Source organism: Sparus aurata, chromosome 17 (genome assembly GCF_900880675.1).
Source record: "Sparus aurata chromosome 17, fSpaAur1.1, whole genome shotgun sequence".
Taxonomy (NCBI): Eukaryota; Metazoa; Chordata; class Actinopteri; order Spariformes; family Sparidae; genus Sparus; species Sparus aurata.
Window position 1 is genome coordinate 8,234,837 of NC_044203.1, and position 25,707 is coordinate 8,260,543.

General features: G+C 42.6%; 1 protein-coding gene across 3 annotated transcripts in view; it reads right to left on the minus strand.

The window, feature by feature from the left end:
- Positions 1-25,707, minus strand: part of ldlrad4b (low density lipoprotein receptor class A domain containing 4b) — a 244,340-nt gene that overhangs the window by 34,197 nt on the left and 184,436 nt on the right. Inside the window, exon 1 of one of the 3 annotated variants that reach the window (XM_030393473.1) lies at positions 14,556-15,214. The exons of the other annotated variants lie outside the window; for them this stretch is intronic. Coding sequence (XP_030249333.1) covers positions 14,556-14,649 — 94 coding nt within the window. The 5' untranslated portion in view covers positions 14,650-15,214. Of the gene's footprint in view, positions 1-14,555; positions 15,215-25,707 lie in introns of those variants that run through there. 3 annotated transcript variants of the gene reach the window in all.

The window sequence follows — 25,707 nt, forward strand, 5'->3', positions numbered from 1 at the left end:
AGAGGTTCAAACAGAGGGGAGGATAGTTAAGATATTCTTACCATAAAGAAGTCAAATTCAAGTCCAGTGGGCAAAACACCAGACGCTGCAGTACAACAGTACTTCCATATTCCAACTGACTGCTCCCTTCAAGTGGCATTGCAGTACAGTCAAGAATTTAAAGGGTGGGCCCAAAAAGGGTCCAACATAGTTTCATAGGTATGGTGAAGATGCCGTCCTACATGTTGTCAATTGTTCTTCTAAGAGTATTTTATTTTTGAGGATTTTATATTTCTTTGTATTCTCTAATACAGAATTATAATACTTGATTGTTGATGGATTTGCCTCCCACTGCTCCAGTGCTATGTAGCTACGGAGACAGTGTTGGTTTTATGTGTAATCGTTTCTCTGCTCTGATATCAATCTCTAAGATCAGCGACCCTGTAAACCTTAAAGTTGACATTTTTTTTAGCTGAACTACTTTCTACCAAAGAAAAAATCCCTGTGGAAACTGTTTACAGTGCTCTGTGGATTCAATCAAGAGATGTTGCCGTTGATTATTTAAGGCTGAGTCCCAACAGATGAGAGCAGACACGCGTCACAATCCTGTTGCCACAACGAACCCCCCTCCCCTTTTGGATGAAAACAAAGTGCGCCGCCAGATTGAGAACGGCTAGTAGTGACGAGCTTAAAAGCCACTGTTGCATTTTTTACATCAAACAATACAAATCTCAAGCGTTATGATTTTATTTAGTTCCCCAAAGAACAAAGGACAGTGAGTGATGAGATCTGTGGCTTTAAGTCATCCACAGAGCAGATAAAAATCGTGGACCGGGAGAACCAGCTAGTCAGTTCGTGTCCATCTGTGTCAAACACCTCATCACAGGTTAGTTAATGATGTTACGGAGTAGATGACGTGTACAGATTGTGTCTGTAGATCGAAGCAAATCAAGAAAAGAGCCTTTGTCAAGTTGTAACTGCAGTTTTTACTGTGAACAAATAAGGCCCCAGCATAAGATACCTGCTATTAGAATGGAGTTTGGTTTACCAGTCTGACTACTCAATGGACCATTAGGAGCAAAGGGTTTTTCAATGTTAATACACATAAATTGAGCTGGCCTGCCTTCTTATAATGAACCTTGTGAACAGCACATAGTACTATTGGAAATGGAGATAAACCAGCCTCTTTTCACCTGCTCTCCACTCGGAGTAAATGGTTGCAGAATTAAGCACAAAAGGCCGTCAAAACAGAGACAGCGGCTCTGATTCGCCACAGCGAAGTGGTTAGTTTATAATAAAGTCACATTGGACAGATTATTAAACAGCTAAACAAATTGTATCAATGACAGAAAAGATGACAGATGACAGAAAAGTGACCTGGACATTTAATAGGTCAGTGTAAGGTGCGTGTCAGATTAGTTCATTTTGATGGACACAGACTGAAAGGACATCATCCACTATTTCATTCATCATGTCTCTGTAACTACGCTGATCGTTAATCGACAACAACATAATAGTATTGCCTGACTGACCATTGTATCTAGGATCAACAAGAAGATGTACATTTTTCTTATTATATGCTGTTAAATTAGCCTCAGAATTTGTGTTGACTGCCATTCAAATAAGAAGGACTGTTTTCACCCAAAGTCCATCATGCAAGGGCAAAGTACCTGGACTGGCTGCTCTCATCTATTCTCCTTTTGCCTCTACCCCTCCGTTTTACACATTCACCCCTAGAGGTAGGACAAGGATGATTCTTGTTGGTTTAGAGGTGTTGGGCGAAGTGTTTGGTCTACATGGCGCTCCAAATGGAGTTTTTTCAGAGGCACACTTCAGCCGGGGATCTTGAGAACTCTGTCATTTCAATGTATAACGGCTCTTTACTTTAAAATCAGCATAAAACAATAGCTAGCTAGTTGATGTTACCTTGTTATTGCTGATTTGAGCATGGCTGTCTCACATTTTGACATATTTCAATACCGAATTACCCCTCTTTGATGGCATCAGTGCTGACTGGTAAGGTTGCTAATGTCAGCCCATAGAACATGGCTAGTGTCCGGGTAATGAAGCAGTGTTCTTTTTTATTTGATGACTTAAATGATAGCTTGTGAGAGAATTACAGGTGTGTGCTTTTCTATCTCTATCACATAAATAGAAAATGGCACTGTGATAATAACAGGATTGCCACAGTAATGCAAGAGAAATCATCTCTACTGATCACCTATTAGGGTCTTAAATGGTTGTCCCACTACCCCCTTGTAATTGTGGTATGGGGGACAAAGGGGCAATCGAGAACAAGATAGGGGTAACAACTGGAAATGGGATTGGGCCTAAATATCACATGACGTCTTCAAAAATGATGGCTGACATCTTCATCTTCCTAACTTCTTTGTATTCTGTATAATGACATTACAGGCTTTCTGTTCTATTTAATCTAGTATCACTGTAGTTCTTTTCAATTTTCAGTTGATCAGCTCATCCAATAATCTCTTCTTATTTTAGCGCTATACTTATTTCATCAAGGTTTAAAATCTAATGCCCTTAATCTCAGATTCACGTGCGCTTTATTGTCATTTCCCTGAGTACTTGCATACAAAATGACACGAAATACCATTTCCACCAGCTCCAATGTTTATCAGTGTTGTAATATATATCTATATAGAAGGTTATCTGTCTCTAAAACAACATATAAAAATTCAGAATATTCAGGTGGTAGCTACAGGTTGTGAACACTAACCTAGCTATTTTCAATTTTTCTAAAAAAATGGAACCGGATAATATTCAGCAAGATATTCCAAAAGATTTAAAAATCAACTTAAATATGAATTTTGATTCAATAAAAGGTTATTTAACTTCCACTCGGCACATTAAACCAAAACTTTCTGCATGGCTCTCGAGGTATATAATAAAACATTTCTTTAACTTCTTAGCACTTTGGGTCAACTGACAATTTTGTTGGGTTTTCCTGTATTCTAGTGTGTGTGTGGCTGGAAGCATTTCTCTGTGTTGTATGAAATCTTTATGAAATTCACTTTCAAGCGTCGACACAGAGAGCAGTGGAACAACACAGATGTGACATCTCCTTCCCTCTCTCTTTCCCTCTGTGTCTCTTTTCTTCTCCCATCTTGTCATATCTTTCATGCCTTCTCTCTCTCACTTCTTCCCACCCACACCACCCTCTTCCTATCTTCTTTCCTCTCTCTGTAGAAGCACCACTTGGGGAGTTCAGCTCACGGCGAATGTTGACGAATGAAAAGAAGCTCCTGACTCTGTGAGGTGTAACTCTTTTTGGTGACACAAAGACAGCTTAACCAGAGATAGCAACAACTTAGCAACACCTACGCATAGACACACACTTTTATATCTTTTTAGCAATCTTTTCATTACTTCTCATGCTGATGGCAGTGGCTCGCTCGTTTTTTTCAAAGGGCAGAAGTTCATAGTGAGTTTCTACTAGCCCAATTCATTGCAAGCTTTGGAGGGATGTTTTTACAATTAGTCTACTGTGGGTACAAATTGGGATTTTTCAAAGCAGAATTAGACAACATTAGATTGAGGCTGATCCACTGCACTCAACACTGTGTGGAGCTGCAGTCTCTCTCTCTCTGTCTATGCCTCTATCTCTGTCTCTCTCTCTCTCTCTCTGACAAAAACCAGCTGAGAGGGCATGTCTGTCTCTGTTTAGGGCTGACACACAAGCACAAACACACATAAGCTCTGTACTCTGGCTCCTAGACATTCAGTCAGACTACTACACATTCAATGCAGCAACAGTGGGATGGGAACATCTCACACACATATACAGAAGCAATCATCATGGGAAGCAAGTTTCTGAGGAGGAACCATAAACTCCTCCCATTAACATTTGTGTCTCATGAAAATATAATTGCTGTAAATGAGCAGCCCAGGGTGCTGCATAACTGGTAGGGGCCTAAGTGTTTATGAAAAAATAACAATTATTACATTAGCAAATGTACTGACTTATTGTGAATTTAAGACATTAGTGAATGTTAATGTAATGGATTTGTAATTTATGTATACAAGCATCTCTCATATGATGGCACGGATGTGGTTGATTCTTAGTGGGGCCCTGTTTTGAAGCCTAAGTCTGTGTCAGTGTGGGTGATCCGCTGGGTTAATCTGGCTGACAGATGGGGCAGGCTGTGGGTAAGCGGGGGCCGTGTATTGCGATAGTGCTGGGACGGCACTGGGCTGGGCCAAGCCGGATGCTGTGACTATGACCTATATTAATAATTCAAACACAGGATCTCCATGCTGTAAGAGCAGGAGCCCTAATCATCATTAGCAGCGCTAGCCAGGAGCCGCATTAGCTACCAGCAAAAAGCCATGCATGAAGATAAGACAGAGGTGATACAAGTATGTCTCCCTCTGTATTTTCCATGCATCTAAATTAAAACTACAAAAACCTCCTTTACTATAATGACTATAATGTATGTGTGGTCAGTGTGCAAACTTCAAAAAGTATAACACAAATGGCCACTTAAAAGCACCCTTACTTGACCCTATTCTGTCTGTGGCAATCAGTCCTAAAAAGACATACATCCTTAAATGAGCAGTCAGTAATTTCCTGAAACATCTGTAAAACTAGTTTAACTCAGATATAAGTAAATCATGTATCTGTTGGGGACAACTTACAACTTTTGTGCTAAACTTAATGTGTACTACCAATAGAGCTACAATGACTCAATTAGTTCTCACATAATAAAAAAATCTGCAATTATTTTAGATTTTTGATTAAACAGTTAGAATAATTTGCAAGCAAAACAAGTCCAAATTATCTTTTCCCTTTATCTGCTTTCTTTTTTTGCAGACCAAACAACTAATCAATTAATCAAGATAATAACCATAATAAATAATAATATAATAATTGTAAGTTGCAGCCCTAAAGACCAGTTAATCTTCCTGTTTGATGTTGAAAGATGCTCCTTCCTGGACAGAATCAAAAGGCATCCTTATGGGATGCATTTTTTTTTTAAATTGACTGTGCAGATAAGACCAATTCATTTAGATGATGACACCTCGTAACTTCGTTAGCAAGACGATGTCAATCCAAAACACACTGCAGAACACTGTCAAAATACATGTGGGACTTCCAATGAATCTGCATGAAAGATGGTTTGGAGGAGAAAAGAGAGAAAGAGAGAGAGAGAAAGAGAGAGAGAGAGAGAGAGAGAGAGAGAGAGAGAGAGAGAGAGAGAGAGAGAGAGAGAGAGAGAGAGAGAGAGAGAGAGAGAGAGAGAGAGAGAGAGAGAGAGAGAGAGAGAGAGAGCGAGAGCGAGAGCGAGAGAGTTGTGTTATGGTTGGGGGTGGGGAGTCAAAAAGGCAGGCCAGACCAGACAGCCTCCACATCCCCCTTTCTGAGTGTGTGTCTGTGTATGAGTCTGTGTGTGTGTGTGTGTGTGTGTGTGTGTCTTCCCCCAAGACAGACACTAGAGCAGGCCCTGTGCCTGATTGGGGTCAGCTGGTGGCTACCAGGCTAGAGTAGCAGGAGGAGAAAGAGGGGAAGAACTGGGGGTGGTAGGTATCAGACACCGCTGTCTGACTTGTGTGTCTGGATGGGAAAGGAGAGCGACCAAAAATCAGACAGCCGTCTGAGTCACTACTGCAGAGCAAGGAGTAGTGAGGGAAGGGAGGAGAGAGGAAAGGAGGACGAGGGGATGGATCTGGGCAACCACAGGCTTTTTTTTTCGACTCCCACGCACATCCTTTACTACTTGACTCCAGGCTGGGAGGTTAAACTGGGTTAAAATGTAAAAAAAATTATAATAAAATACCCCACAGACATCACTCGCTCACTACACAGTGTTCACTTACAGGAATCTACAGCTGTGGAAGGTTTGGCAGAGTGTTGTCTTCCCTATGGAAATGTCAACTACCATCAGGGTTGCATCCATTAGCTTTTCCAAAATATATACACAGAAGGAAAGCTACTACCTACTGGTGCGTGGCTGTAATAATGCAAGTAAGGACAATAATACAGGGTTCTTATGTTGGTTTTCATTTAAAAACACAAAGGCTACTTCTCTTTATCCCTTTCACGTTCATCTCCATCTCCTTCTCTTTTTCTCTGCCTCTGTTGTAATCCTTGTAATTTCCTGTTTTAGGGTCAGATCCTGAGCAAGGCTAGTGGCCCTGCTGACAGTGGCATGGGCTGTCGATTCAGCCCCCTTTTGACAAGGTAGTGACTGAAAGTGAAGCTGAGATGGCACAGGTAAGGTACAGGTGACAGGTGTTTGCTTTGCTCAGCTATGCAAAAAAAGAGACAGTTTTTGTGTTAAGTTTAGATAGTTAACACTAAGTTTAGATAACATGCTTTTTGACAGTTTAGACAACTGTTGACCTGAACATTTTCAAATCTTAAAAACCAACAGAAGGTTACATAAACATTTACAATTATTGGCCATTTTATTCTTATTAAAGGATCTAAAAAAAATGCATCAGAATAGTTAATTACCCCCTGACACCAACAAGCATATCAATGTAGTCCAAATGGGTACATACTGGTCTGCAGGAACAGCCCCTTTTCGCCAACTCACTATTAAACTATAAAACACAACTTGCTTTATATTAAACCTGAGACAAGAATGCTCTGTTCATTTTTGCAGCTCAGATTCCAGTCAAACAGAGGTGTTCTTTTGTAGTGAGAGGCGTCTTGTTAGTGCTAGGCAACATTCAATTGCTTGTCAATCACAACACATAACAGCAGTCATATTCAGGCAATTAAAAACAGCAACAAGAAGTACATCGTGTCACGGGAGTTCGTTCACGCTTTCACACATGATCAGGGTCTTCTTGCAGATGGAAAGAACAACTCTCAGTTGTATGAGAATATAATACTCCTTGTCAAAAGACTAGTTTCAACAGTAAGACAAACAAAGGATCAGTTTGTAGTTATGATTTGTCCATATTACTTTAAAACCCAGACAACAGATAGATCCACAAATACAAACAATGAATTTAGGTAACCCTTTGTCAAATCGCATTTTACCACGAATGTTTCAGCATTATTTTGTGAGTATGTTTCCATGTGACTTGCCTGATGCCTGTAAGTAATAAGCACTTGTATGCAATGTCTATATGTGGACCGGAGATGTTATACATTAGACTTTTTTAGCCTCATGAGGTCTATTTTAGCTCTTGCACAGTTTAAATATGGTTGCTGATTAAATTACCCACATAAACCTACAGTCTAATCCCCAAACATACATCTTATTATTATGAAGTCAGTAAGAGTTGAAAAGAATACTTTGGTGGAGTTCCCCTTTAATGAGGAGGCGCCTATGCATGGACGGTTTGAGGTTTTCCACTACATGTCTTACATTTACGTTCATGACGTCACAACACTATTCTATCAAAGGCCAATTTGCTGTTGATTCATGCTGTAGGAGTCCTTTGTAATATGGTAATTTCTCACAATAGGGGACTGCAAGTTAACTTCTGCTTACTAAATCATTTTCTTAAAGTGCATCATCACAGGTGACAGAATAAATAATGTGCCACAACAACTTTAATTGTATACTGAAAAACAATCCCATTGTCACACGGTTCTCAGCTTAATTACATAATCTATGTTACTGCAAGCTGTAATGTCAAAAATCTTTTATTCCGTTTGTGCAGATTATAATTTGAATTTGTATGACATGCAAAAGTTTTCACTTGTATATGGCATGGAAATTGGTGACTGTGTGTATTTCTCTTACAGTAAAGCTTCTAAATAATACCTAGGCACCAAAGTCCTGACCGAAGTGATCTTGCACAGCCCTCAAAACCACCCATTCACCAGAGACACCACATTGGAAACTTTACCATGTAAGCCTCTTCAAAATCCAAGGAAAATCCGGCAAACCACTTGAAGAGACATGTCATTATTCCACTGTCTGGGTGTTCCTGTGCACATAAACAAACGGATTACCCAAAATCTGACAAACAGTGAGCGGCACAGGATTTCTGCAAGATTCTTTTTTTTTTTTCCTGTTCCGTTTCATGCGCAAAAGCATTTGTAATTTCAAAGCAGTAATCGCTGCTTTGTTTCATGTGAGTTAAGAGACAAGACATGTAGTAAGACTGGGTTCACAAAGGGTCATAAACATGCCAGACATTTTATTTGTCTGAAAGCTGGGAAAAACAATTCTGCTACCTGGTAAAAGCTGGAGCACAGTGCCTTGATTGACTGTAATATGTCCCAACCATGTCCGCAGAACTGGAGTCATGAGACGCATGCAGCAGACAGCGGGGCTGATTCATTCACTCTTTAGCGTCTCAGACAGTCCAACTGTGTGTAAATAGATGTTAACCGAGACAGCAGACTACTAACCACCCCCCAGCATCACACACACACACACACACACACACACACACACACACACACACACACACACACACACACAATTGACGGATGGCCTGTCTTCAGACACACTAGGACTACAAATCTGCCCTGGTCCCAAGGGCATTTTGGGAACTAAGGGAGGAGGTCTGGGGTGTGTGTGCATGGGGTTGGGGGTGCAGAATCTAGACACAAAGGGAGTCCCAGCAGCCAGTGATGAGTTTGTGAGTGCTGCTGGGGCTGAAACACTGGTGGTAAAAAGGTGCTGCTGGGACAAGCGGAAGGACATGAGGATTGACCTTTTCACTGCTTTGGACTTTGGCAGTCTCTGCCTGAACTTGACCTGCTCAGTTGCTCTGAGCTGCACCTTACACACTGTCGCTTCTTTGCCAGTTTCATTCCAAAAACACAGGGTTAAAGGACAGCAAGAGAAGAACACCGAGGGAAAAACACTGAATTTAATGCAAAAAATAAAAAGGTGAGATGAAAACCCACCAAACAAGCAAGACTGTATATATATTTAAACATCCTGGACACTAGTGTGAGGCTCAGTAAATCTGAGACCAAGACATATTCAGCCCAGACAAACAAGGACGTCATACATCAACCACACTGCTTCTCTTCACACTGCTGTTCTGTTCTTATTAGTCAAAGACAAAAGACTGAAGTTCTTCCGCCGGCTGACCGATATTATTGGCCAATATCATCCATTAACCATTTAAGTCATTTGTGAAGGAAAAATGGCAAAACTTAAATGATATCATGTTCTTCAAAAGTGAAAATGAATCATTCAATTCATTATTGCAACTCTAAAACACTGTGTACATGATGCTGTCAAAAAGAATAGAGAATAGAAGAAAAACTGAACTGGTTGAAAACACCCAAAGCTACAGACTAAATGGCAAGTTAAGGAAAACATTTCATCGCCCTGAGTAATAGTAGTAGGTTTAAATATTGATGTACCTAAAAGGACCAGTATTCTCTCAAAATAATTGTACAACATTGATATGTGTGCTAAAATTACCTAGGCCAGCAGAGTGCATGTGCAGGTCAGCTCCACTGTGTACGAACAGTGTCTGGGAGTCCTCTGACTTACATAAAACAAGGAGCTCTTTCTAAACGCCTGCAAGTTGAGCACCACTGTTCACTGCTATAACCCGTCAGCTCAGGAGAGGTGGCAGACTAAATAAGGCTCCGCTGAGAGACACTAACCAAGTGCAGAAATTCCCTATGAAATTAATTACAGGAGCAGTGATTGAAAAAAAAAAATCTGTCTGGGAGGAAAAAAGAAAGATCTCTTCTTCTTTCTTTTTTTAAATACTGTAGTCGGTTTTTCTTTGCCACTCCCCTCCCCTAGGTCTCAGAATTTCTATCCAGACTCAGAGTTTCAAGTCTTTCTTTTCAGGGCTCATTACTAAAATGCATTAATAATAAAACTAAATAAAAACCAAATAAACAACATCTCCACAAACACACCAAACAAAAAAGAGGCAAAAAAACAAACCCCAAACAAACAACAAAGAGCTTAGTGAGAGATTGGATTGGCTGTCTGGCGGGAGACTGCAGGGTAAATATTGGCTGAGCCTGAGAGTGCCTGTCTGTGTGTGTCTACGTGTGTGCATATATCTAGGTGTAAATGTGTGTGCATGTGCCTATGTGTATATCTCTGTGTATGTGTCTGAGGCAGAGTCAACAAGTTGCCTTGTGTGTGTTTGGCCTGAGGTAGTTGACAGATGACCCTGCTGCCACCTACACAATAACACAGCTCATACACAGGATTACAGATCAGGCCGTTTACATCCGTCTGGCTGGCTGGCCCCTGCTGCAGGCTAACTGTTACATACACAGAGACACAGACAGCCACTAAAGTCTCCGACACATGGACCTAGGCCTTCCCCAAGAGGCAAATGTATGTATACTGCTAGGCTATATGTGCATCTAAAGAAAAGGGTAAAGTGCAGGATTTCTCTTTTTATTCACTGCAATTTGTTGTCAGTTTTATAGAATTTGGCACAAACTGAGATGAAACACTGAACAGAAAGTGCATAAAGTGCCTCTTTTACGAAATTGTAACTTGTCAATGTCCAGATGTGCCTTCACGTAAGTTGGCAAAAGTCCAAACTGTCTGAAACAGCACAGTTCTGGAGCACTTTTCGAGTCTCTATATTACATTTAAAGAACTATAGGACAACTACTAAAGGTGTAAAAGAAATACACATTTCTTTATAAAAAGACACATGTAAAAATAACAATTTTAAACTGTGTAATCATAACCAACTTGTGTCTGTTAACATGAACACATTTTAGTGCTTAAATTTCTTTAAAGCAAACTTTTTTTCAAAACTTTGTTTTGAGTATTTCAGGACACATTTAACTGCTTACCGACTTGTTTTATTTTAACCTGGAACATTTCAGAGTTTACAAGCTTGCTTTACATAAACCTGAGAACTTTCAGTGCTTTGAAGTAACTTGTATTATGTAAACCTGAGCACATTTCAACTTATTCTTGATTATGCATGTTCTTCTTGAGGAACAGCAATTTTCCTCTCCTCTCATCATTCAGAGCCGGACTAGCTTTTTTCGGTTAAATATTTTCTGCCCAGTATTTGTAGCATTTTTTTAAAAAAAACATTTTCCGCCATGCTGTAAGGATGGTGGTCCTTGCAACTAAAACCAGTGATGGACTTTGTAATACTAGCAGCCCTCAGGGATGAGAAAGGCAGCTTTACTTAAAAACACTGCATTCACTGCTGCAGATTGACTTAAAATGTTAGCATTAGTCGCTTTCCCGACAACGAGATCAGGGTGATGGTGCTGCTAGTGGCTTTGCATGTTTGTGGTGGGTGTTGACAGTTCTTGCAAATCATGCAGACTTTATCGATTCTGTTTGTCCTATCAAACGTGGACGGGCATCTCTTAACGAAACTTTCCTCACATTGCTGTCCACTATTATCCTGCTTTAAACTTCTTCTTCTTCTTTGGCCAGTTAACTTATATTCAAGTTTCTCCTCATTCATGTGATGAGCGCCACCATGAGGAGCCACAAAGTAGCGGAGCTGGGGAATCAAACTGGCAGCGAAATCTGTACCTTATTTTTTATATCAAAATATCGATATTTGGCGCCAGTGTATCAATACTCGTATAGCACGAGGAAGGACGGCGAAATATTACCGTATCAATATTTTGTCTGAGTTTTGGTATCAATATGAAGACAATACTTTTTTCAGACACCTTTATGGGAACTGAGAACTGTAAATGTTTTGTCTCAACCTTCTTTTTTCGATTTTAACAAAGAATGCCAATGTTCTTAAATGTTTGATGTCTAAACACAAGAAACCATATGAGAAAAAAAGAAATGGTGTGCTTTAAACTTAAATGATCTGATCAGACAATCAGTAAAAAGGACTCTGACCAGTCTTGAATTGTCAGGGGTACTTTCTATATTGCAAGTGGACACGTTATGGTCTTACCAAAAATGTTTTGAGGTTTGACACCCAACCCTATTCACTTTTTAAACAGGCAACAATGCAGCACAACTAAAAATGCTTCTTTTGTCCACTGCTTGTGTTTGTCTATCACTTCAAGTTACTACCATACACCAAAACAATTTTCTAAAGTAATTTAATCTCGCTTTGAATTTAAAATCCTCGTTTTCTAGGTAATTAGTAGAGCTTTGTTCAAGACTCTACTGGAATCCATATTACAAATCAAGCAACTGCACCGTTATCAAGATGACATATCCTGACTGAAAAAAATAACGAGTATTTGCATAGGGTACAAGTGAAATGACTTAATGCGGTCAGAACATAGTACTTCCCAGCCTGTTGAAGAGGGACAGGACTGATAGGAGAAAGAGTCAATACAAGATTAAAAGACTTAAGGGTGGAAAGATGTTTGCAGAGGACCTTCCTAAAGTGTCACACTGCAGGGACTATACCTTCACAGAGAAAAGGGAAACCAGTCTTTCTCTAAAATGAGATTTGTGTGGGTAGTAGCTCTTATTACTGTGGGTTCAAACAGTCAGTGGAAAAAAGACTGTAAAGAATACACACACATACGTCGCAGTAAGCAGCTGTGGTGTTTGACCTCGGGACTTTATAATACCTCAGGACTTTATAATACCACACCTACAATACTAGATAACTGCACCACACAATGAATCCAAGCGCAGCAACAGCCAGAGATTAATGCTTGTTAAAGGTCTCGGCCTTTCAAATCCTACATGTGAGGCCCAGTATGTAAGCAGAAGTTTGAGTCCTGGCTGTGACACTCTGTCTGCGCTGTGATCCGAGTGCCTTTCCATTTTCCTCCTCGTCTGAATAAGGAGGAAACACACTAGCCAGACCGCCCGCTTTGCTTTAAAAAAAACAAGAAAAAAGGGGAGGAAAAAAGGCAGACTGTAGCTCTTTTCTTCAGCTGCAGGAATCATCAAAGCATGAGCTACATTATTCAGCCTTGTCGAGTCTGCATGACAACACGGCCGACAAACAAGAGCTCTTTTCAAACCAGACGGCCACTACAGTAGGACAGAGCTATTTCAGACCACTTGTGAATGGAGCTCCCTCCAACTAGTGAGACGTTAACATGAGGAGAAATGCATTGAAAATACCAGCCATTTATTCAATACACAAACTCAGGCACATGGATAACTATAAATACAACGAATGCACTGCAAGTGACTATCAACACAATTACTTGACTTTTCTGGCAGCTCTGCTCACTTTAGAAGTCTGAGCCACTTCTACTGGATTATCTAATTAGGCTCTCTCTGCTGTATCAGTGTGTCCGTGGATGTGCATGCCTGACTATGTGTGTCTTTCCTGGCGAGCAGAACCATGATGCCACAGAAAACGAATGGTGGAACACCAGTCCATCTGCCAGACACAGACACAGACACAGACACACACTTCTTGGTTACAATGTGGCGTCAGCGCAACCACACTCTGCTGCCAAATCTGAATCTAATATCCTGCGTTCACCTCACGTTGCCCAGGCCTGGCCTCTGCCCCAAATGGAAATTACACATCACTGTAACTCTGTCTGTTTGTCTGTAGCATGTCTGTGTGTGTGTCTTTCAATATGTCTACATGTCTAGCTGTGGTTGTGTCTGTCTTTATCTGTGTCGGTACTTGTCTGGCTGCCCTGCTTATGAATTTACCCAGCTGTCTGAATGTCTGCTATGTGCCTGTCTCCTGTTTATTTGTCTCTGTCTGTCTGTCTGTCTGTCTGTCTGTCTGTCTGCAGATGTGTCAGACTGGATACACACACTGTCTGGCTTTCCTCTGCATTTCTACCTGTCTGTCTGTCTGCCTGCCTGCATGTGTCTGCTCCACTGTGTGTCTGTCTCTGCTTTAGTCATAAAGAGGAACATCTGCAGTGGATCTAGCAGGCAGCAGCATTAGGGCAGAGCTGATGATGATAGTTTCTCTCTGGGCTGCTCAGAAGGCAGACAGACATAACATACCATTCCAGCATTTCCTGTCGTCACTGACAGACAAACTATTTAACCCTCTGTGGTGATCTCTCGCGCGTATGCACAGCCCTGTAAAGCTATAAGTCCAAGTTTTAAGATAAAACCAACCACTATGGCTGAAAACACGAGAACAATCTAATTTTGAAAAGTCAAGCAGGAAAGTTAAAGTGAGAAGAAAACTCAGCAAAGAGGCGTTCTTGTAAGAAAGAACTGTAATACACCGTTGATACATTTCAAAAGCTACACTATAAATCACTGCAATGCTAAACGACTATGATTTTTCACTGTAACGTTAAGCTAACTGTTGAATGCTAACTTACAGTATGTCTATGTGACGTTAATGGCTGCTGCTGTGAGAGCTCAAACATTTAATTAAGTGTGAAGGAACCGCTATAAACTCAATTCTCGCTTGCTACAGACACACTCTGGCAGAAATAAAGACAACAAAAGAGATAATAAATACCAGTAAGTACACTTAACGTGGCCATAAATGTTCCATAAGACAGCGCAAATGTACAATAAGAGCCTGATGGAAGTATTCAAGGAATAGCCTAGCCAACTGTAAAGAGTGTCTGTGCGAGAGGAAACAGCCGACAGAGAGTTCAGAGCAGAAGTGTTGGACCGTCTTTGGACGAACACTTCAGTCTGATGTGTTGTCCTTCTGTCGCTACACTGCAGAGTGCACACAGGACGGATTAGGCACTAAAGTCTCTTGGTAGGAATTTTAAGGTCAGGAGAAACACAACTAATGTTACTCACATATCTCCATTCCCTGTGGCTGGGAAGCGGTGCAGTTGCAGGAGCAGGTGACATTGGAGTTGCCGGGGCCGCCAGGGACCGTTAGGTTTTGCATGGGGCTGGGCAGACCGGGACACCGCTCCGGGGAGAGAGCCGCCGCCGCCACCGTCGGGGCCCCACGACGGGTAAACAACCAAAAACTTCCAGGCAGCGGCAGCTGAGTCCGCCGCTACGAGTAACTCCCGACAGTTTCGCACTTATTTTCCAAGGGTCTTTTCACGCCATGTTTGTCTCGGGGACGCTCGGTCAGTAAATTCGAGATTTGGGAAACGAGTGACCGGAGCTAACGCATTGTATATTTTTTTCCCTTCCTTGCTTCGCCGCTGAGAGCAGCTGTCCTTCCTCCACTGGACTAGAGCAGCGACAGCGGGCTCAAGCCCCGCCCATAAACTGACAGACTGCCGCTGCGGCCAATCACAGGGCTCTAGAGGAAGGACAAACAGAGGGAAAGAGAGGTGCTGCCTTCAGGAGCCGACAGAAATAATAATAATTCTGCCTTTCACCAAAAACGTAATTAAACGCCATAACTCCATCCGTTGAAACGCAGACTGCAAAGGTCTGGATTCACTGCAACACATGAGTCAGGGCAAGTTTAAGTTATCACAGGAAGAAATCAGCCACATTTGATGCTGCTAAAACTGAAATAATGAAAACAGACGTGGGTCATATGAGTTAATATACATTTAAAAAGTCTTATTATATTACAATATATTATATGCTATATATATTATATTTAGGATTCAGCGAAGTACGAGGACTACTTGAAGGTAGCAATAGAGAAGGGATGGGACAGGGCTTATGTATGTGTGTGTGTGTGTGTGTGTGCGTGCGTGTGTGTGTGTGTGTGTGTGTGTGTGTGTGTGTGTGTGTGTGTGTGTGTGTGCGTGCGTGTGTGTGTGTGAGTCTGTGTGTGTGTGTGTGTGTGTGTGTGTGTGTGTGTGTGGCTGTGTGTGTGTCTGGGTTACAGTGGGGTGGGTGTGCATGGTTGGGTTGATGGGGGGCAGCTGACCTGACTCAGAAAGCTAGTGGAGTGCTGGGTCGTGGTTGACAATGGCAGGGGGGGGGGGCACTCCCTTGTTACAGTGGGCCACAGCCAATGGAGATGGCTCCTTGAAGGGGACAACCTTGAGGTGACCCCCCATGCCAGTCTTGTGGTATATGTGCAGCAGAGAAGCATTTCCCCCACCTCCCCATCCATCCCAACGCATTCCCTCTGAATCTAACCGCTCAACCCTCCCTCCCACCCACCCAACACACACACACACACACACACACACACACACACACACACACACACACACTAGCATAGGACCGTCTGCAGTCTATAAATAAACTAGGCTGTTAAAATCCGAGAGAAGCTCTGAATGCCGCTGTAGACCAGCAGGTTCCCAAACTGTGGTCTAGGGAACAACAGGAGATCATTAAAGAGTTTTTAGGAGGCCCTCCAACAAAGCAGGTACAGTATGATTTTGACTTAAGACAAAATAATACTCTTCTGATCAGAGCTTCATGCAGCCCCCTTCTGCAGCAAATCGTAAAAGTCCTGATCCATGGGAAATACCTTCTCTAGAAGATTTAAGATTAATCATTTAAATTCTGTAAACACCAGAAACCACAAAAATATGTCTCTCTGTGAAGGAAAGTAAATAAGTAAATGGGAAAAGCAAAGACCTCCAACAAATGTTGTGCATTAAGTGCCACACCACCAGCCAAGTTCAACATCCAAGTATGCAAAAATATTTTCCTTCTCGGCTTCCAATGAATTCCACACTCGTCCATGAACAAAGTGACACTTTTGGAAGGGGAGAAAAAATAGACGCGTGACCCTGACGCAATTTACAAATGCCTGGCAGCTGTCAGAATTGTATTGAAGCAACAAATCGAGGCACTGCTGTCTTGTCAGCCCAAGCCTCAATATCAATTATCTAGACACTGAGGAGAGTTCTTTTCTGCCTTGATGTGAGGTCATTTTACACACACACACACACACACATAACAAAAAAAAAACACACCCCAGACATACATTCACAACCCAGACAAGCTCTCATATACAGACAGACTCAGACACACATCGATTCTCTCCCCTGCTACCCACCTCTAGCACACTCACAAACAGCCCACCACCTAACAGAACACAAAGTCAGACACACACACACACACACACGCTCGCACAGTCTGTCTGGAGCGTCAATTTAGTCCCCCGGGGAGCACGCAGGGTGACACCACTAACAGGCCAGACCAGACTAGACAGCCAGCAGACAGATAAATACTAGGCACTGCTGAATACCAAATGCACTCAAGTCTACCAGCTTCCCTCCCATCCCCCCTGACTGCAGTCTGCACACACACACACGCGCACACACACACACACACACACTGCACGCAGAGGCTCTCTGTGTCTCTCCTGGGAAGCCTCTGTCTCATCCCATATTTGAGGAATACTAACTTTAGGGTTGATAGGTTTATCACGCTCGGCACGTGTGCATGTGTCTATTTTAGGAACTTTGAATGGGGCTTTCCTGCTTACACAGGGGTTACATGCTTATTCAGGAGCTAACCGTGTGCTGCCTCTGTTTTGTGACCGTTTGAATCGAGGCACGACGATGTTTATGTTGTGCCCAAAAGATCTTAAAAAACAGTTCCTTTAATAGCGAATGCAGGAAGGAAAGGAAACACCACCACCATGTGTCTGCACACAACCAACACTGCTGATGACATTAAAACTCCAGCATCATTTGAAGTGCGTTGTGCATGTGTGTGTAGGATATCTGATGATAAACTTCAAAAGGGGGTTTCACACCAGCATTTTCACCATATGCAGCGGATAGATGACAGAGAAGATAAAAAAAAAAGGACAGTGTCACTCAAGTATTCTCCTATCAGCCACAGATGCTTGGAAGTTTGGAGGAGATGTTTGTGGTGAGGCCATCAGCAACATCATGAATGGGATCAGACTGGTATTGAGAGAAAATCAGCACAGTAAAGTCATGCCAAAAAACACATGATGCACAGAGTAGATTCTCCATCTGAGCTTGTATGGTGCTGACGGACACCACCACATAAGCGCCATCTTGTGGCTCAGCTGGGAAAAGGTCTGTCTCATGCATCATCCCAAACATGGACTGGAAAAACTGTTCCACTTCTCTGGTCTCTGCTTCAGTACTCCTCAAGCCTCCTCCCAGTAGCTCCATTACTTCTGAGACTAAAGCTGTCTCCCAGGCACAGGTTTAAGCTTTACATCTATTAGTACTCATCTTCATCAGAAACCACAAGGGAGCAGGGAGGAGGACACAGGGAAAATGAAAGAGTCCCATCCTACGCCTTATTTTATAGAGACATGCTCTGTTGTTGCCCACAGATTGCAAGGCTGAAAGAGTATTCTAGATTCACTCTGATCACAGGTTTGATGTGGATCACAGTGTGCAGTCTGAAAAAAAGGAAAACACTGACAAAAATGCTTTATATAGCAGTTTTCTTTATAGAATTGACAATAAAAAAAAAACTGGCCACCTACTTTTGAGTGTTTTTGGTTGGTTTCGGGGGCATTAAACTGATTTTAAACATTGCGTTTAGTTTACTCTTCACAAGCAATGAAAACAGTTAAATGCTGTCTTTAGTGGCCATTGAAGCAGCTTTCCAAAGTTTGGAAAAATGAAACCTGATGGTGATATCAGGGTTATCAAGGCTTATGTTCAAGACTGCAAATAAAGCTTTTCCAAAAACTACATGAGAAACTGTTAAGTGTGAGCTTTGGCAGATGTGAGTATTTAGAAAGTAATAGTAATGACAGACACTATTGAGTTGCATTAAGGATGTAGGATCCAGACTATGGCTGCCAAAAGTGGGTCCTGTGGGCAACAGTTGGCCTGCCTTAAATATCTATATATCTATATCTATATCTATATATAATCTGACCAAGGGGTCAGTGTGACAAAAGTACAATGCATCTTAACCATACAATAGAATACAATCAAACATAATACAATAGGTGTTTGGGCACCCCTGACGTTGGGGTTTCAGACATTGACTGATTCTGAACTTAAAGTCAAGATACCTCAGCCTCCACTGCCTCAGTTTTGACCATTAAAATTGTCACCAGTCATTATTTATGACAAATAAGGTCGACTAATAATGTTCCTAACAGCTATTTCTTGATGACCTTCCCTTGTAACAAGAAAAAAGAGGAACACATAAGAAGAAGTGACGTGCTGCTTCACCCTGCAGTGACTGGAATCTGATTTCCCCATGTGGGACCATGTAGCATTGATGACGACGCAGGATTGGCATCATCAAATTGTCAAATGAATAAGTTAGCTGCCAGTCCTTATAACATCATGTTTCCTCCTCCTGATTTATTTGTAATAAGTCATTATACACAAACAGGTATATATTCTTTTCTTCTAGATTTAGATGAAATAATCCGAACTATGGGTGTGTGAGGACACACCTAAAAAAAATATTTTTCAAGATTGGTGTGGAGAAATTTGACTGGCCTGCACAGAGCCTGACCTCAACTCCATTCCCCTCCTCTGGGATGAGCTGGACACCAACTGCAATCTAGGACTTGTCCCCCCACATCAGTGCACCCCTCACTAATGCTCTTGTGGCCAAATGGGAGCAAATGAGAATATAGCCAAACCAATACAGGATATTTTGCAGTTTAAGTTAATTGTCCAAAATGACATCAGTACACTGGAACAGTAAAGCTAACTGGGAATTATATCAGCGTGTTTCCCCTGTTCCACCTGCTAATCCAAACATGTATCTGCCAAGTTTTTATAGTCATATGGATGCTGTTCTATAGTATTCTGACCGAGATCCTGACCCAAAGTGTCAAAGTTATGTTTTTTGCTCTAACTTACATTACCACATAATCACCATCAGTAAACAGCAGATCCTGTCTGGCTCTCACCCACAGGAGGGATGCTGTTTTCTAGGGGAAAATTCACTTAAGTTATGGCCGGAAGGGCTCACAGTTGTGGTGAATTTTTTCAATACAAGTTGTCAGAGACAGTAACTTCAACAACACAATAGCGGAAGGCGACAAGAAGTGGCTTGAGCCACCTGGCTCGTATATTGTTTTTCGTACAGGAATGTCACAGAGAGCTGGTAGGACAGACAGGATGACAGAGGCTTTTCCATGTATGGATGCAGTATTTTTTTCCTCATATAAGATGCCAAAGACACTGCCAGTTACCACGTCACTGTTGTTTGGTGCGGTTGCAGTCTGTGACTTTTTTCTTTATTTGATGAGTGAAGAATCTGTTTAGTGGTCAGACTGTGAACACCATCAGACCGACACACACCTGTTCCGCACCTCTGGCTTCTCCATTCAAACGGACGCTGGCTCGCCTCTGCTGCGGCTCTGATACTACCTCTGGTGGCAGATCAGAGGTGGAACAAAACTGTCCAAACTCTCCGCATCTGAAACACAGAGACTGCGAGGCTGGATATTGCTGTATGATTCCTGCACTGATAGAACAGTGTGAATGGGGCTTTAGACTTGCTTCCAAACCTTCTGACTCTTTACTTGAAGTTATAGTGACAAGTGACCAACTTAAATGCACCGTTACCTTGAAAAAAAAATCAGGAAAATGTAAGTACACAACTCTGTTATTTGTGTGTTTATATAATATATATAACAAAGTTCAAGCCATTTGATACAGTTTTATGCAGAAACATTACATAATATATCTTTAAAAGCTTATCACAGAGAAGTGCAGGGCCACTGGAAATCAACATTGATGAAAGGACACCTGCAAACGGATTCCACAAAACAATTTAATTGAGCAGATAATGTTGATAGTATAATTTCTCATGGTGTTTACTTTTTTCTCTTACTTTACTTTACTTTTGTCTGCTTGGTTACTGCATATTTGTCGAATTCAACTAACTTGGCTGATGGGAAGGCCTCTTCTAATACTGGAGCGGGTGAAACAATTTGCAGTGTTGGAAAATCCATTTCTACGTTTTGTTCCTGTCCTATATCATTCTGTTTGACAAAACAGAAGGACTAATATGTTGTTGTGGGGAACTGCCACTGTTCTTGTCAGGGATTAAAATACTCCATTGAATGTGAGCAAATCCCTGAAGCCAGGCCTTTCCAGAGGAGTGAAATGCTCAAGAACCACACATGGTTTTAAAGCCTTGGGCATCCACATGCTTTTGGTCAAGACAATGGGAGATAAAACTGACAGATTACAGATGTTCCATGATCACCAGGCACAAGACAGAACCTGGTTTACAGACTGTAAATCGTCACCAATGCACTTTAAGCCAGTGTATAAAGTCCAGAGAAACAGTTTCTATCCTGCATCACTAATGCCTAATTCCTCCTGTGGGTGCAGCCTCTATCATGGGACTTGTGTGATGAAAGTACTTGCGCATGACGACGATCCATTTTGACTCTGGCATAACATTTTCAGTCAGACTAATAACTCGAAACACCCCATGACTTCTGCGCGGAGTCAGTATTACTGAATACCATTCCAAATGTCAGAACAAAAGATGGATATGACTCAGCCTTAATACCAAGGCTGAATGGGATTCATGAATTAACCGCAATGCATCTCACCAGCTGACAAAGCTGGAGAATGGAAGAGAGAGAAGGTGAAGAGAAAGGGAGGGAGCCAAAGTGTGTGTTTGCTTAGGCACCGACTGTAGCTCGGCGTCTTCAGCGGAGCGCTAAGTAACAGAAAGGCCACTCCAGACAGTCGGATTGCAGAGTAGAGGGTTGCATTCAATAAAAGTGTCTGGCATGCCACATCATATTTGCTGCTTCCTGCCCTTGTCTGGCTTCAGTGCCGTGTCATATCCTGTCCACACAGGTGCACCATCTGTCTGGTTTCCCACCCCTGTCATTTCTATTCACACATACACACACCTCGCTTCCACCCCTGTCATTTAAAAAAACACACTGCTGCCTACCTCTCTTTTTGCCGCAGGCACCACTGCAATGACACCATGACGCTCACGGAAAAGTTGTGTGTGTGCCAGAAACAGACGGACAGAAAAAGAGGGAGCGAGAGGAGGATGACAAATAAACATATAGGCAGTGTGTGTGTCTTAATTTGGGTTTTGAATGAGAGAAAGGGAAACTGGATACGACAGATCAAGAAAGAGATGGACGAAGACCGAAGTGGAGGATACTTGACTGAGCGGACGAACAAATGACCAGAAGGGAAGAGGAGAGAAGACAAGAGAAGAGAAGAGAAGAGAAGAGAAGAGGAGAGGAGAGAAGAGAAGAGAAGAGAAGAGAAGAGAAGAGAAGAGAAGAGAAGAGAAGAGAAGAGAAGAGAAGAGAAGACGAAATGGAGCGAAAGCAAAAGCCAATGAGTCAGGGAAAGAGAGGGACCCAGAGACACAGACAGAGAAAGAGTAGATAATCAGCAGGTATTGAGCTCTTTTCACCCCTGCGGTAGGGCCCTGCTGAGCATTGTAATGGGCTGTCTGCCCAGCTGGGCCGATGAGCTCATGTCTGGCTTTAATGCCAATCTCCTGAACTGGCACACGGCTCGGTGGGGCGAGCACAGACACAACGCCGCAACACTGCCGCTCTACCGCCGCTAGAGAAAGGAAAGGGCAGGGCGGGGGGGAGGAAAGGAAAGACGAGGAAAAGAGAAAGACAAGTAAAAGAGAGAGAGAGAGTCGGTGAAGGTGTATTTGTGTGTGCGTGTGTCTCGTCGGACACTTCCATCACAACGCTGAAAAGAGCCCCAAACCAGACGGCAATCACACGCCAGTGAAACGGATAGCAGCTATAAATGTGTGTGTGTGTGCCTGTGTGCGTAAAAGTGAGGAAAGGGAAGATTGAATGGAGACACAGAGAGAAAGAGTGTGTGTGGTTTTTTTTTATGCAGTCATACACAGCAGTGACAACATAGTGTGTTGATGGAGCAATACAGCATCCTGCTGCTAAGTGTCCAAATATACAGTATAGTTAGAGACACACACACACACACACACACAGACACACACACACACACACACACACACACACACACACACACACAGTGAAACACAGCTATGACTCAAACATGTAATCAAAGGATGTTTACATACTGTATATACCAGATTACCTAAGCACACGTATATACATACCTATGTCAAACACACATACACGCATTCTTTGCGACTCTTTAAACACAGCACACCTTAAAAATGTATGACACGCTGTGTTGTATGCCGTCACATGTTCATATGTAAACACAGAGAGTTAATGCACTCACAAAGTAAATATATTGGACCACAGTGTTTCAGCAGTTTGCCTTATTCACTCTCTTTTTCTTTAAAATGCTAAAACACATTACTGTTATAACAATAAAAGTGCTCTGGCTCCATGTGACGGCTGTTCCCACTGCAGGCGTTTCACAGCAAGCTTTATACATTGCTCTCTTATCCCCTGGTTTGCTGCTCAGACAGTGCTTTCTACACATTGTGTAAACCATGGCCTCACAACACAACTGTGTTGAATTCAATCTGCATCTAAAATGAAATCACAGAGAGGAAGGGCTAAGAAGCTGTGCATCCCCTTTAGTGCTCTTTAAAAGTCAGTGTTTAGAGCCTACAGAATTACACGCAGCAACTGACTGGACAGTGTTGAAATACATTCATCAAATCCAACTCCAGTACGTCAGTTATGGCCAGCTACTTTTTACAGGTTTGAAATTTCTTATATTGTTCCACCATTTTGGCCCAGACTGAAAGAGCTCAACTGTGTGAATTGCTATGAACAGACATTAATGGTTCCCAAAGGATGAATCTTACTCATGTTAGTAAACCCTTGTCTTTTTCATTAGCACCACAGTGGTGCAAAGTTGATTTGTCTTGACCTTCTGAGCAGCGGATCCTGCCACCATTCTTATTAGGTTTGTAGAGTTGTCCATTTCAGCAGTAAAGTAAGTAAGCGACTCGCAGATGAGTCAGATTTCCCTTCTGCAAGGAGCCTGTAGTCCTCTGGGAACGACTATTATTGGTCTTGCTGAAAGACTATTGTCTCTGCTTGTTTATAGTCCTCAGCAGTGGGTGGAGTGCCTGATTGGGGTAGAGTGCCCACATGTTGGAGCCAGTCGGGAATGAGCAAGAAGCTTACCCAAGGCATCTGCGAAGATGTGCACTTCACATGTGGCAACCTCTTGGCTGGCATCCGTAGGCAGATAGGTGCTTGGGAAGGAAAGGAGAGGTAGGCTCTCAAGTTCAGCCTCGCAGTTGGACCAGGCTTGCAGGGTGGGTTGGAGTTGTCCCAACTGCCTTGCTTTCACACAGCTGGACAGTGAGCTTCAATCAAGTGGTGAATGGTAACAGGTAACCTGATGGGTCATATTGAGAGGCTAGGACTCAATAAATGTTTCTCTGGGTTGTTGTGTCATAGAGCACTGGACTCTGTTTGTAGTCCAAGCAGTCTGTCTCCCAATTCCAGCTGAGGCCAAGTGTCAATTTGACAGGATTGGACTTATCTTGTTCTAGCCATAGTTTTCTGATCTAGCTTCTTGAGACAAGTGGCACTGACGTGGCAAAGTAGAAGGTACCGGTTATGAGTCTGCCCAAGGTATTGGTGAGAGGTGTTAAAGACAAGGGTCCTTTTCCTGTTCCGGCTGAGATGATGGGGATGTACCAGCTTTCATTGAGAAAGGTCTCCACGCTGACTTGATGAACCACATCTGCTTTAATGAGTTTCTGCATCTCTGTTTTGTAGGCGTCGGCTTGCTGTGGGTCCTTAAGGAGATGTCTCTCAGTGCTGCACAGCAGAAGCATGCCTGACTCTTTTGGCGGAGGATTCTATCTACCTCTTTATGGACTGTCTGGGCATCTAATAAAGCTACAGCCTGCTGATCCTGCCTTGACCGTATCCCCTCTCTCTCATGCTGGTAAGACTTGCCTGAGCCTTTCAACATGCTTGTATAGCTCATCCAGCAGCAGTAGCGTGAGTTGGCCAATGGATGGGGCTACCACCAGGTGGACCAAGACTGTCTCAACAGGTCTAATGAGATGGGGCAGGTATGAGCCAATAAGGAGGGAGGGCTTGGCTTGGCTTAGAGCAGGTATTGGAATGCTGCATAGGTGGTTGGACTCCTGAAGGCGGTCAACAGGGTAGGTATACTGAGCCCGTTGAAGCGACTAGCTGTAAAAGCACCATTGATCCTATAGCTAGTCTGAGGGCTGGCAGCTGGGGAGACATGGAAAGGCCCTGTGTGGTCATGGAGTACCCAGATATCCTGATGGACTGTACGGAGAGGGAGATCTTCAGGAGTTCTTTACACCCACAAACTCAGCTGCTGATGGTAAGAGCATAGTCCTCTCAGGGCTATCGTCAAGGATGGGGAATTTGTTCGATCTCCATAATGCACGAGCACAGGAATGACCTTTATTATACTAAAGGTCGAGCTGAGCTGCATGTCGAGATGTCCTTGAGCAAGATACTGAACCCCAAATTGCTCCTGAGGGCCCTGCAGTGAGCTGGCGACTTGTCCAGGGTGTACCCTGCCTTCCCCGGAGACAGCTGGGATATGATAATAAAGGTCGTTCCTGTGCTCGTGCCTCTGAAGTCAGTCTTGCTTAGTATCCATTTCAACTTGCGTCGAAACTGCGTTCAAAGTTCAAAACTATATACCAGTTTTTAAATTGTGTTGGTAGGCCAAGTAAAACCAGACTTATGATAAATAAATTATGTCATGCTTTTTCCTGAATTCTGTCGTCACGTTTGGTGGGATTTTGGTGGCTGTTTGGTGCAGGAAGAAACACTGCAAACAGGCTATTCCAAGGAAAGTACTTGCAAGCAGAGAGTACTTGCAAGCAAAACAACATCGGCACCCCCTTTCCTGTTGGTGGAAAATGCACCACATCAACCAATCAAAAAATGATAAGGCAACGCATGGCATCTGGTTTGCTGAGGATGAGGGGAAAGTTGTTTTTTGCGTGATTTTAGGTCCAATGTGCTAATACAGTATGTCAAAATGAAAAAAATAACTGCAAAGTCACACATGCGAGGTTGTGCTGAAAGAAATGACACCAAACAAGGCAAGGTAAGCAGTAGCCCTTTTCACACAGAGATGCTGCATTACCGCCAATTCTCCGGGCGTTTTTTGGTAAACGCAGCTCCGACGTAAAGACAAAC